General features: G+C 34.9%; 1 protein-coding gene, 1 long non-coding RNA gene and 1 pseudogene across 2 annotated transcripts; 2 read left to right on the plus strand and 1 right to left on the minus strand.

The window, feature by feature from the left end:
• Window positions 1-115: 115 nt before the first annotated feature.
• On the minus strand, window positions 116-2935 carry LOC142609729 (uncharacterized). Its single transcript, XR_012839660.1, has 4 exons — window positions 2678-2935; window positions 1672-1805; window positions 767-829; window positions 116-483 (listed from the first exon to the last, which is right to left on the minus strand). It is a non-coding gene; the product is annotated as an uncharacterized LOC142609729 (long non-coding RNA).
• Window positions 2936-7133: 4198 nt separating this feature from the next.
• Window positions 7134-7924, plus strand: LOC142608869 (serine/threonine-protein phosphatase 7 long form homolog). Its single transcript, XM_075780529.1, has 3 exons — window positions 7134-7232; window positions 7359-7787; window positions 7907-7924. Exons 1-3 carry the CDS (start codon window positions 7134-7136, stop codon window positions 7922-7924), a joined length of 546 nt encoding a protein of 181 aa, XP_075636644.1.
• A 2502-nt stretch (window positions 7925-10426) lies between these two features.
• Window positions 10427-13767, plus strand: LOC142608870 (replication factor C subunit 1-like; annotated as a pseudogene).
• The last annotated feature ends 917 nt before the right edge of the window (window positions 13768-14684 follow it).

The raw sequence follows: 14684 nt of genomic DNA on the forward strand, positions 1-14684 counted from the left end.
CTGCTTGTGATCAATTTTAGTGTAATCATGAATAACTTAGCTTCTGAGAGTTCATTGGCAGTAGATTTCACTTAAAGATTAATCTTAAGAGGTAATGACAAAGAGAGAACATAGATTACAGATCTGAAAAATCCAAACTGCTTGCTATTGCCAAAATTGTTTGGAATGGCTAGCATAAACAAGTATTTTAAATCATACAAAACCTAGAATTTCTCTTTACAGATTTTAATAATCATAAACATCCATTTTGTCTCAATTAATAAACTCAAGTGCCCAGCCTCAATGATAATAACCAAACATTTAACCCAATGGACATAGTATATCACTATTATGTACTTACTTATGCATCTTTGCAGAATCCCTTCAAAGCTTTTAGGAGTAAATCTACCCCTTACTGCTAACTGCTGTCATCCACCCAAAGATCCACTTGTCCCCATTTCAGATGGTAAGAATGTCATGACATGCTCTGGCTGCCTATGCAACCTGAAACGATAGAAACACTCAAAATGGCATAAAAGGTAACAATATATTCTATGAGATAACAACTTAAGTTACAATAAACCCAAAAAAAGTCATAAGTATCCGAATCCTCTAAAATATTTGAAGAAAAAATTTATATTGTGATTTTTACATAGATTAAAAACTATGGAGCACATAACCATTATCTTAAACTGATTTTCAGAAGTACTACATGTAAAGGAAAGAACATATAAGTTTAAAACAAAAAATAAGCATATGTTTTTCATAGATCGTAGAATTTACAAACCCTGTCTTCTTTGCGCCCCTTAAAGAACTTGTGGAGGTCTCATAACTGTCCTACGTTTATCTCCTGCAAGCTCAAGATTATTCTCTCAGAAGATATTGAACACTCTACTAATAAGCTGCAGAGTCATAAGAACCACGGACATTGTAATCTTTTACAAAAAGGATTAAGAATATCCAACCCCCACCCCCCCACTATGCCCTCTCTCTGAAAGGAACATAGCTAGTAAGACACCCAAATGACCAAAGAAACATGTAATCTACCAAAATCATAAAAAGCTCTGTATCTTATTTAAATGATATTATGCATGATTATATAAAAAAAAAAAAATGATATTATGCACATGAGAAAAAGGCATCAAGCATAGAAACCTAGCAAAAAGTGTGAAAACATGCAGAGAAACAATGCCAGTCCCATTGATCATCTTTCATCACAAGTGAATACACCAAAAAGAGAAATCTGGGCTGTAGTAGAACAAATTGAGCTCATTCTGAAAAACCCCAAAGAATTTGTTAAGTATAGAAGTCTAACAAATAGCTCGTTATGCTGAATTTTCAAGAATTGATAAAACCAGGTCCCCGAAATATTACAAAAAGAGAAGTCATTCTTTGTATCTTATTCTTTTACTAACCTTTTAGATTTGAGTGATCATTGCAATTTTAAAATTTAACTGTGGGTGTATCTATTTTATACTTCCTGTGTACTTTTAGCTATACCATTCTTTTGATTGAATAAATAAATTGACTACTTATCCAAATAAAAATAATATACATGGAAGAAGCTAATTCATGAAAATAGATAAGTTTAGTATCAGTCTACTTATGACATGTTATCTGGTAGACTATAAGATTATAGATGGACTAAAGTAAGAAGTAGGTCTATCACAAAACTATAATAAATGTACTTACTTATGTATCTTTGCAGGATCTCTTCAAAGTTTTTAGGAGCAAATCTACCCTTAATGAGCAACCGATGTTGTCCATCCAAAGATCCACTTGTTCCCATTTCAACTAGTAAGAATGTCATGACATGCTTTGGCTACCTATGCAGTGTGAAATATTACAACTACACTCAATATGGCATAATAGGTAACAATATATTCTGATTTAACAGCTTAAGAAAGGCAAAATTAACCAAAAAAAAAAAGATTGTAATAAGTACTTGATTCCTCAGAAAACTTGAACCAAACATTTCCTAACGCATATTTCCATAGAAAAGAAAAAAGGCAACATGAGGTTCAATTTATATTATATTTAATATTATTTGTTTATATGTATACATGTAAAAAAATTTATTAAAAAAGACTTGATATTGGATGGTGTAAGTTTGTAAATAAGTTCATGAAATATATTTATAATTTATTGATAATATTCGTAATCCATATCATAGTAAAATCACTTTTAACAATACAAAGTTGGTGAATTTGATTTTTACAAGTTCATAGTAAAATTGATGAGCAATTTTTATATAAGTTCATAGTATAATCCATTTCATAGTAAAATTGATGAGTTTGAGCTCAGTTTGTGTTTGAAATAAAATTAAATGAACAATTACAAACTTTTTAATATTTGGTAACCCTGTGATACTAAGAAACCAACTGTATTTACACTATTCTAATATGTATGATTTCATGGTCTACATTATATATTTACATACTATGAAAACAAGGTCCACATTATCAACTGTATTTGAACAGTATTCTACATTATATATTCCTGGTCACATCAAGATGAGCATATATTATCTTTGCTGAAATCAAGGATTAGCAAAAGACAATAACTTTAAGCAGCACTAGTAATCTATTACCACCCAGAAGTATCTGAAGCTGAAAGTACTTCTGGGTTCATAAGTAACTCAAAGGATATGAGAAATAATAAATTAAGAATATCTAGAAATCGAGAAAAAGAAGCTTACATCTGAGATATCATCCTTCAATTCCATGTGGGTTTTGATTGATTCTAATTTCAGAGCTTCTGCAATGGCCTCTAACTGTCTCAGACTCTCTCTGGGGTTTGCAGTTTGATATGGTAAAGTTGGTTAACAATTCGGTGTGCTGGAGGTAAAACTTGCAGAAACGGTGAGTCTTTGACGGTTGATCAACAACGACAAGTCGTTTTGTTCTACCTGTTTTGTCGGATGTGTCTTCTGTGACATTGTCTCCATAGAGTTTCATGTGCCGAAACTGAAATGAGGGATTTCTGCCGTTTATCCTCAAAAAGAAACTGAAATGAGTAATACGAGTGGAGCCTAAAAACGGCGGCGTTTGTTTCTTTTAAGGTTGGGCTGAATAGATGATGTTAGGCCCAATTGGTTAATATTTAGTCATTTTCTTGGGCCAAATCGACCATCTTTTTCAAAAAAATTTAGGCAAAAAATACTGTTTTGGAAGTAATTGGAGGAATACCACTTTTTCCAGTACTCGAGTTTACTAGATTTTATACTTCCACCGTGGCATGCCAGCATGGAACCTCCATTAAAAAATGTCACTTGGTACTCGAGTTTAGTGCCCTCAAGTACTGTAATCTGGTACTGAGTCCACTAAACTCGGGTACCAATCTGGATTGGCCGCCAGCTTTTGATGGGATAATGCCATTTGATACTCGAGTTTCATGTACTCGAGTATTGTTAATAGTACCCGAGTTCTTGAAACTCGAGTACTAATCTGGATTGGCAACCATCTATTTGGTGTATATGATGCCCATTATACTCGAGTTTCAGGTACTTGGGTTTTGTTAACAGTACTCGAGTACATGAAACTCGAGTATTGCTCACTAAAACCGGTGAAAGTTCAAATCTAATTTCTCATTTCTCACTCACTCACCAGACACACTCTCACTCTCCACACCCAAAACTTACAAACCCCAAACCCATTTCATCGCCGGCGACCTTGCACTCTCAAACCCATTTCATCGCCGACGACCTCGCACTCTCAAACCACAGTCATTGCTGAAGCTTGTTTCCTGTGGAAAGTGTCTCTCAGCTAAATCTCCAAGGTAATGCAAGAAAAGGATTTAGGATGGCTTAGAAGGGTAGATTGTGCAACATCATTTGTATTATTTGTATTTAGCGATTTTCCTGCCATTTCTAGGTTAATTTATCTTTCAAATATTTTTTCATTGAATAAAGGTATGATTTATATCTGATTAGAAAATGTAGGAAAGAAATTAGATAAATAAATAAAAGAAAAAAATGAAATGATATTAGTGTAGAAGAAAGTTCTAGCCATGCATAGTTCTTTCTATACTTGATTGGACCTACCGCCAGTCATTGCCAAGACCATCTTGTTAAAACTTCCCAACTTGTCTTTATAAGATTTTCCAACATTAAAATTTTAAGTTGCTAAATTATTCAGTAAGATCCATTTATTTTTACCCCATTTTTATTTCTAATCTCATTTTAATTAATAGCTATGTAATGATTATTTTATTGTGATCTGTTTGAGGATGTTGCTTATGAGTGTGGCCATCTGCAGCTTTCACGGTTGAAAATTAGGACGCGGAAACCACATTCATTGTTGAAGCTTATTTCCTGTGGAAAGTGTCTCTCAGCTAAATCTCCAAGGTAATGCAAGAAAAGGATTTAGGATGGCTTAGAAGGGTAGATTGTGCAACATCATTTGTATTATTTGTATTTAGCGATTTTCCTGCCATTTCTAGGTTAATTTATCTTTCAAATATTTTTTCATTGAATAAAGGTATGATTTATATCTGATTAGAAAATGTAGGAAAGAAATTAGATAGTGCAGCCTCTATTAATGATATTAATTTTTTATGAGCAACTGTTCTGTTTTTAGGCCTTCTTGTATTCCATCAAATGCAGGCTTTAATTAGTTGTGGTATTAATTTTGGGTGATATTGGGGATACTACAAATGTGACATAAGGCTTACAAACTGATGTATCAAATTTTCAAATGCAAAACAAAAAATAATTAAGAAATTTATTTCTTATGTTGTTTATGTGCCAGTCATCACATTCATCCTCATGTCAGTTTGTAAGCCATTTGTTGTAAAATTGGTGGGAGCTTCCACATTTTCCATTAATCTTTTACACTTTGTGCCTATCAATAATTAGCCCGTGTAAGGCATTGGCACAGCACGTGCATTACAAGAAGTGCCTAGTGTAACTGTTTGTAGCTAGAACTCTTCCCACTTGTCTACCTTGCTTTACTTCTAAAGATGGGTAGGGAAATGTGTATCTAATCTGTTAAGGAATTGTGAGTCGAGAAATTGTAGAATTAGAATGTCTCCCACAGAATGTCTTTCATGCACTATGATTTGGGAGGGGTTTTATCAAATTAATCTCAGTAGCTCATAGTAAAAATTAAGAGGTGGCATTAAACCCAATCTCTACTTTGGAGTAAATTTTTGCACTTACTATATACTAAACATGTTAATAAACATATAAATAACAATAATTTGTTTAAGATAATCAATATTTCCATACCAAAATTTTATTCTTAAATTTCCTCCTATCTTATATGATAGAGAAAAAATTATAATGAGTAGAGTTGAGAAAAACTAATTTGAAGTCAAACATGTATAAACATATTCCATGGTTAATTGTAGGCAGAATCTCATAAAAATAAATTACACACATTTCATGATTATAGGTGTAATCTTAGTAGCACTATTTTACATGTGCCAAGATTTTCCAACCATTGATGAGCGTCAATGGTTTCAAAAATTGATCATATCCACAATGCTGGGTGGTGCCATAGCTAGTGCTTTGTTGGCTATTTGGCTGGATGATATACTTGGAAGGAAAAAATTGATAATTTTTTATAATTTTTTTCAATATTGTGGGTGTCCCAACTATTGTCGTTGCTCTAACTCCTAGTTATATTGTCATTGGATGAATTATACTAACTAGAATGTTAATGGGAATCACTATAATGACCTGCACAATAAATTGCAAAGATTTTTCTCCATAGTGATTGAGATATGCTAATTATAGTGTATTTAGTCTTGATTCCTATTGGGCAATTGATCTCCTACATTACAACCATAACCTTAATATGCTAACATTCTTTTTAAAATTTAGTAAGGATGGATGTTTGGGTCGGCATAATTTCATCTATAGCTCAATTCATTTGACCAAAGTATCTCAAATAATCTTATTTCTGGGAATACATGAATGTAGGGACCAATATACCATCATTCTTTTTATTTTAAAGTATACCCTAATACATCTATATCGATTATTTTAAATCTAATGAATTTTTCATTCTTTCATGCATTATGATTAGGGAGGTGGATGGGTTGCAAACTTGCTATTTTAAAAATTTTATAAAAAAAAAATCTATGCTCATGTGTTTAGATTGAAATGAAGTAACAAAAGAAATTGAGAATGAGATATTTGCTTGCATTTTAGATCTAAACTAACCTGCATGATGCACAAGAAAATTTAATACTAGATATATATGAAAATGAAAAACAAAACGATCTTTCTCAAGAAGTTAAAAGGTAAAGTAAGAAAAATATCCATTCCTATATAACATTTATTTATAAAATTTTGTTCATCATCAAAGTATGCTAAAAAATGGTAAGAAAAAAACTTTCTCAATAACCAAAATTTTTTTCCTTAATATCTAAAACATTGAAAATGTATCTAAAATATTTTTAAATCAAAGAAAAAAAATGAAACAAACATTTTTAGGACCTAAAACCCAACAAAACCATGATTCAAACCAAAAAAAGGGGGGGTAATCACATCAAAATATGAATTTTCTCTTAATAATATTTAGAACACAAAATGTATTAGAAAATTTTATAAATTCAAGAAAAAAAATCAAAAGTAAAATCCAACAAAACAAAGATCATATCAATTATAATGTTTTTTGATAGCTATATCAATTATAATTAATTGGTTGTTTTGTTGTAAGAAACTTAAACCATTGTTTCCATTCTTTTTTAGCACAAAGGTTAGCTTTTGTTTTTGGTCATAATAATTATTGGTCATTATTTATTTATTTATATATATATATATATATATATATATATATATATATAGCCTATTGTTTATATTTTGCAATTAATCAAACAATTGGTATATTCATTGATATACAAATTCCAATACTAACTTTAAAATACAACTAAATATTAAATATAACTTAAAACAAAACAAAGGGATGAAGAAAGAGAACATGTATATATAGGTACTGACTTTAGCAATTTGGTTCAATAAAATTACACTTGAACCACCCTCAACAATAGCATTTCCCCTCTTAAAGGCCATAAAAAAACTATTGATATAAAAACAAATAAAAAAATTAGTGAGATGCTATCAATGAGATGCTATCATTTTGATTTAGCTTATGGGTATTTGATGAATATGCTAATGGGCCATTAATCACCTTTAATTTATGCCAGGTATGGACCCACATCGAGCAGGACCCTCTATAGGGACTGTCTTGACGAGGCAACCTATGCATCGTTCAAGTTTGCTTTGGGATGCTCTTTTGGCAGGCGAGGTATGCACTTGTGTCCAAAATCGTAGTCAATATATGTAGTAGAAAGATTTTGGGCATTATGTTTGAAATGTAATTATTACGTGGTTAGTGAATGCTATTATTAATACTAAGCTGCTTTGTTTGCAGGAAGTGCTAGGTGTTCTGACTTGTCGTCACCGAGATAAAGGTCTGTTTGATGATGGGTTAGATCCACGGATTGCCACTTATATCACAGATGCGGAGTTAGATGGGCTACTTCAGGTCCCGCATATGGACCTTGACCATGCACTGATCACGGCCTTAGTGGAGAGATGGCGGCCAGAGACGCACTCATTTCACTTGCCCCACGGTGAGATGACCATCACGCTACAAGACATAGAGGTCATCATGGGGGTACCTGTACATAGCTTGCCGGTGGTAGGATTTACCCATATGGACAACTGGCGTGACTTTTGCATGGAATTGCTAGGTACCCCCCTCTACCGGACAGACCAGTTGGTACAAAAAAGAACACTGCAATGTTGGAAGGGGCTGGAGGAGCAGTTTCACAACCCTCTTCCTACTGATGCCATTGAGGTGCGTGTACAACAGTATGCTCGGTTTTACATACTCCAAATGTTGGGTAGTATACTGTTTATGAACAAGTCTGGCAAACGGCTCTCAATCATGTATCTACAATTTTTCAATCCAATCAGCAATGGAAAGAATTATAGTTGGGGTAATGCAACACTAAGTTGGCTATATAGACACCTCTGTAAGGCATCAGAGAAGACAGCCAAGCAAATTGGTGGTGCACTGCTATTAGTGCAGTTGTGGGCGTGGGCGAGGTTTCCACAAATATGTCCTGTGATGAGGCATCCACACCAGGCACTGCCCCCAGGTCCACTTGCTGTCAGGTATGTAGGATCTTCAACTTAGTTATCGTTTTACATTTCCGCATTAATTTTTTTTGCATGGGAATTATGTAAGTAACTTATATGAAGGTTATGTCTGTGTTGTTTGGTAGATGGAAAGGGGCTAAGATAACAACTGACCATCCAATGCATGTCCTACACGCCTATCGTGTGTTGCTTGCTTCGTTCCGACCAAATCAGGTATCGTGCCTTACAAGTGGGAACCACTTTGGCATGTATTGGTCACATTCGTTACACATTTTTTACACATTCGTTACACATATATTGTTAATATGGTTGTTTGCATTTGTTGGATCATTGTAGATTGTCTGGGAGCCATATAAAGATTATTTGGGTTCCCTGCCCGCATATTGTACGGCAGGCCAACACATATGGAGGTCCATTGTGCCGCTCATACATTTTTGGGTGGTTGAAGCCCATCACCCTGAACGTTTTCTTCGACAGTTTGAGATGAAGCAAGGCGTACCAGACAATGTTGATACTTCAATTGAACTTCACAAGATAACACTCCAAGGCAAGCACGAAAAAAACTGGGTTCAAGAACATGCCACTCATATTGCTAGATGGGCTGCGCATGCCACAATTGCCGAAGCACCGCCCTTTCATGGGGTAATGAGCTACAATGACGAGTATATGGTGTGGTATCGTCCCATCACTGTTCGGCATATTACAAAAGAGACCTCATACTGGGACACTTTGGTAAGTTTACAAAGACTATTCTGTTATAAATGTACCTCACTTCGCATAGTTTAGTTCCAAATCCTAACATTACTCTTGTATACTTGTGACAGGTTGAATCACAGTTGAGGATTATGGCGAAGTTCGAACCAGGGTCTGAGATCTACACCGACTGTATGAATGCCTTGCAATCTGTTGAAGAGATCAGTTGATTGACCTTGGACGATGCACGCACTGTGGGCAATGCAAGTGAACTGGCTGTAGGGCGTGGTCGGCAAGCAGGTGGACGTCAAAGGCATGGAGGTCGTCAATCTAGTCAGCATCATACATCTAGTCGGCGTCCCATAACTGCTCGCCGTCACACATCGGGTGGGCGTCACACACCCGTGCATGACCACACGATGGAAGAGGCAAGTCAGACATCAGATGAGATGTGTTTGGACACTGGTTATGACATGGGCTCCATGGCACATGATGATGCGGGTCCATCCCATACGTTTGCCCAAACATGTCGGTCCCCATCCATGGTTCGCGATGATACTTGCCCACCCACATCCTCTCCCCTACAGACTACCGGCACTATCCCCGCAGATGTATGTGGTAGAGATGAGATGAGATTCATGCCCACCCCTGGGCTACCCACCCCTGGTGCCATCCAGACAGAGATACCCACCCCCCACCAGAGGCTTCACACAGTGAGGATCGGCCGCGAAGGCCGCAACGGACACGGACACATCCTCCTGACTGTGGGACTGGACATGGTATTCCCCCTCTTATACCAATTACATATGCATCTCTTTATGGTTAAATGATTTGAATATTAGTATTTGCTTGTGTTCTTTTTAGGCAAGGTGAGACCAGTTAAGGAACCAGTGAGGAGAAGAAAATGGGGATGATTTTCGATGGTCAATCGCATTGGTGGAACCAAAGGGTGAGACCAGTCAAAGGTCTTAGAATCCAACCTTGAATATTGTTGTTTATGATCTGCTTGAATCTTCTATTTCATAATCTGTAAGCCATATTGTTACATTATTATGGTTTTATGGTTTTAGCTGGATGCTGTTTTGGTTGGGATTTGTTGCTTTTGGTATCAATGAATTTTGTTTATCAGGGTTTAATTGAAGCTAAAGGGTTTATTGAAGTTCGATTGAATTTCTCACACACTGAGTTTTTTCATCTGGGTTCTCTTTGGTTCCTGGGAAAATTGATGAAGTCAACATATGTTAGATTGGTGATATGATTGTTCATGACTAATTATAAGTTGGGTTGATTTTCTTTTAACCATTTTTTTTTTCTGAAGAACAAAAGAAATGGAATGGATATGATTTCAGTTTTCCTTTTTTGCTTTGTTCTTATCGTTTCTTTTCATTTGCTGTTGATTCCGAACCAGCAATAGAGCTCTTCCTTTGTTGTTGCTTGGAATTACTATCTAAGATTTAAGTGATTTAGTGGAATTCGCAGTTATCAAATAATCAGATATTAAATTTGACTTTGCCTTATATGATTGCATATTGCTTCTAATATATAATAATATAGCTGTATGTGCAGTCAAATAATTTTTTTATTAAAAGACTTGCTATACACTTTTCCCAGCAATGACATCAATCATTAGAATTGAAATGAATGCATAAATCTGGAAAAGGCTTGATCTCAGGGTTGTCCCCAGCTAAGCATAAGACTCAAACCATGGCAATGAATGCTTTGACATGGACGGAAAAATATAGCCCAAAGGTTCTGCAAGATATTATTGGAAATGAGTCGTTGGTATGTGTGTTAGTTCTCATCTTTCTGCCATTGCTTTTGGGACTAAATTTTTATTTTCATGTATTTAAATCTGGAAAAAGAATTGTAAGGACTCCTCTATCTAATGATGTGCAGGTTGATTGGCTTCAGAAGTGGTTGGCAAATTGGAACGCTCATTTTCTTGATACTGGAAATAAGAAACAGAGCAAAAGACACCTATCAAAAAAAGAAGAACGGAAAAAAACAAAATAATTCTGCTCTCGTGTTCTCCCATATTTCATTTAGGTAAATGCTAGTGACAGTCGTGGGAAGGCTGACGCCAGAATTGAGAAAGGAATTGTTGGAAGCAATGCTAATTCTATTAAGGAACTTGTCAGCAATGAGGCCCTAAGTGTCAATATGGATTGGTTGGTTTTGCATTCTTTAATATAACACACAAGTGCATAGATGTTTTTCTGTTTGAAATTTATGCTAAAGTTAATTGTTGAAGTTGCAGATCAAAGCATTCAAAAACTGTGCTGATTATGGACGAGGTTGATGGGATGTTTGTTGGAGATAGGGGTGGAATTGCTAACCTTATTGCTAGCATTAAGATTTCCAAAATTCCTATTATCTGCATTTGTAATGACCAATACAGCCAGAAACAAAAAGTCTTGTGAACTACTGTTTGCTTCTCGAATTTAAGAAACCTGAGGAATCGCAGGTTTTTGTGCTCATTTCTATAATTGTTTTTAAAGTACTTGTTTTTGTTATGCATGAAATTCCATGTAGTTGTGATCTAGTCCCTTTGTCTGGTATTTTCTGAATTGACATTCTCTTGTGTTTTTTGCTTCTGTGATGATGTTTACAAGACTAGAGTTAGTCAGATTATCTAAAATATACCATTCCAAGTTATGTTTGGTTTGGACTGGCCTTTTCTGGGAAATTTTGTCAACTTGAGTTCTTGGATAGTTCATGGCCTAAAGTATAGTAGTTGATATATGTAGATATACTAGTCTGATTTTAATAATAGGTGTCTAGACTTAATGGAAGTGAAAGGCATTTTTGTTTCTTCTTACTTTTTTTTTTCTTTTTTTGAGTGTGGGGGGGGGGGGGGGTGTGGGGGACTCTCTGGAATCATGTTTATGGTTAGTTTCTTCCCTGTACACAAGCACACTCGTTGGTGTTACACGGGTAGCTCATTGATACCCACATTAAGATTTTATCTGAGATTTGGATTAGCTTTGTTGATGAGTCATGAATAGTAATATTTCTTAGCCTTAGATTCTCTCCTTAGTATTGATCTTTGGGAAAATTACAACTAGCTGTCTTCTTTTATTCTGCATGACTACTACAAAGTTTCAAATTTACAAGATGAGGGAACAAAAAAAATATAGAGGAAGACCAAAAATCACATTAGTAGAAATAATAAAAAAAAGGCATGTAAATTAAGGGAGTGACAGACAGTATGACTATAGATACAGTAAAGTAGAGGAAAAGGGTACATATGGTTGACCTGCACTAACCTATTAAGGATCCATAGCCAACCCCAAAATTTTGGGACTAAGGCCTTGTTTGTTTGTTGTTTGTACCCAACTGTCTGGAATTTGATTTTTGTTTTTTTTTTTATTTTAAACTGATTGTACAAGATTGAATTTACAAGTCAAAGTTTCATTTTATCTTTGTTTAGAAGATGCTGAAATGGGTGGACTTGAAGAGTTCACCATTTAGAATCACTAAGGTCGATAAACTTTAAAAAGAGATTCTAAAAAAGTGATCTTTCATAATTGGTTAACACCAGGTTTGACCATGAGCAAAGGGATGAGAGGTGGAGGCATTATGTTGAGGATGATGTTTTGGCTACAATATGTTGGTGATCACAGACATTTCAAACTCCAATCAAATTTCGTGGATCATAAATATACATTGTAAAAGAAATGTATGTATTAAAGGTCACCTTTTATGACCCTAGGCAGGTTGATTCATTGAATCAGACTCATCAAATGATGGGTTGGAAAGAGGCTTGGTCCAATCCTTCTTTGAGAAGACGGCTTTGGGGCCAATCAGTCACTTTTTTTATAAACTTTATCTGAAAAAATCTTGTATGGTGGTGAATGGTGAGCTAGTTCATTCATGGGAGGCCAATTTGATCCTTAATATTGGGTATGCTTTGACTGTGTGTGTGTGTGTGTGTGTGTGTGTGTGTTGGATGCATATGCCAGTGTGATAGAAAATGAACTTTTGGTGTTCTAGCTTCTGCAATATTTGCTGTACATTTCAAGTCCACTACTTCCAATTTCAGAGTTAATAATTCTAAATTTGGTTTATGATAGATGGCAAAGAGGTTAATGGAAATTGCAAATGCAGAAGGCCTTCAAGTTAGTCAGGTAAATACTCCATCAATGCTTTGGTTTATATTTGCACTTGGTTATAGCTGCTTAAGTAAATGTTCATAGTGATGAACTCATCTAGTTTTACTATTTTGTGACATGTTATATGCTTATTTTTATGTCTCATGATTCTCCTTTCTATTAATTTTAACTAATAATTAATCCACAGAAATTTACCTTTTGTATTGTATCAGATTGCTCTTAAGGAACTTGTAGAGAGAGTCAATGGAGATATGCGTATGGCACTAAACCAATTACAATATATGAGCCTCTCCATGTCAGTCATCAAATATGATGACATTAGGCAGCATCTTCATAGCGGTGCAAAGGACCAAGACATTTCACCTTTCACTGCTGTTGACATGTATGACATTAATGACCCTATTTTACTACAGAAATGTAGCCCATGTTCTGGTTCATTTGCATGCTATATTTTTCTTCTTGTGAGATACTTTTGTGGGCTGCATCTAATTTCTTGTTTGACTTAAGATGGTTGTCTGAACTTGACATTCTGCATACTTAGTCTCATCTCTATTCATTGTGAATTTTCTTGGTTTTTCTATTTTTATTATATTTTGGATGAGAAAGGCTCTAATTTCTTCAGAAAGGTGCTGCAACAACATACTGGGTTATTTTTAATAGCGTAGTTCAAATACATACTCAAGTCTTGACTACTAACATTTCCGCTTCATACCTTTGTTAATTTTTGACAATTATGTGTCATCCTTTCCATGTGATTGTAGCCTGTTTAGGTCCAATGGGAAGTTGAGGATGGATGAGCGGATTGACCTGAGCATGAGTGATCCGGATCTAGTCCCTCTTCTTATTCAGGTTCTTTTCTTGAGCTTTTGAAAATTCTATACTGCAAGGTGATCAATTAGTCTCTGCAGAATCTTCCAACTATGAATCAACAAAATGTTATGTGCAGTTTACCATTTGAGATTTGTAATGGAAAAAGAAATAAAAATAAAATAAAATATATGACTCCACATATTAGAGTGATAGAACCAATATAGACAATACCCTTTTCAGCAGGTTTGGTCGCCATGTTGCTGGCTCAATGTATATACTGTATAGTTGAACTGTGTTACCACAAATAACCAATTGGAAATACAAAATATTTTGACAAAATGCAAATTAATGGTAATTGAAAGTATTTTTGGAAATTCTTTAGGTGGTAATTATTTTTCTCGGGAATATTATCTACTTGAAATTCTACATTTTTTTTACAGTTTGCAATGGGGATATTATCAATGTATAGATTCGATGATATAGACAGTGGCAGCTCTCTCAAATTGGTTCCCTTGCATCGTGTATAATTTCGTATGTGTTCAGCTCTTGCAATTACAAGATTTAGTACTTGGTCTACGTTTTACAACTTAATTGGTGTTTAATTTATCTTTTCTTTTCTTTTTTTAATTTTTGTTATAATCAGTGTTGCACTGTTGCATGAGCAGATGGAAACACGTAAACAGGTAAGGAATTATCTATGATATGAGAGTTTTTGTATTTTGGCATTTGGGCTACCTGGACACTGTCAAATTTTTGCCGAGGCAAGCCTCGGCCTCCTTTTGATCAGGTTAGTTATCTTGGATGCTCTTTGAAACTTAACAAATTATGAAACTATGGGTGATGCTGCCTAGGCTATTAATTAGTCTAAAATCTAAAATAATGTTGTGGGGTTGCAGTTTTTGGAAACTTGCCTTCATCAATAATGTTGTGGGGTTAGAGCACATCATTATTATGAAAGTTTTGAACTGTTCTTCCAC

Source organism: Castanea sativa, chromosome 9, assembly GCF_040712315.1.
Source record: "Castanea sativa cultivar Marrone di Chiusa Pesio chromosome 9, ASM4071231v1".
In the NCBI taxonomy this organism is placed as follows: Eukaryota; Viridiplantae; Streptophyta; class Magnoliopsida; order Fagales; family Fagaceae; genus Castanea; species Castanea sativa.

Excerpts from the sequence above, each read along its gene's own strand:
- LOC142608869 (XM_075780529.1), top strand. The coding sequence starts at position 7,134 with ATGGACCCACATCGAGCAGGACCCTCTATAGGGACTGTCTTGACGAGG. Across the intron at positions 7,233-7,358 it reads ATGCTCTTTTGGCAGGCGAG|GAAGTGCTAGGTGTTCTGAC; the intron begins GTATGCACTTGT and ends CTTTGTTTGCAG.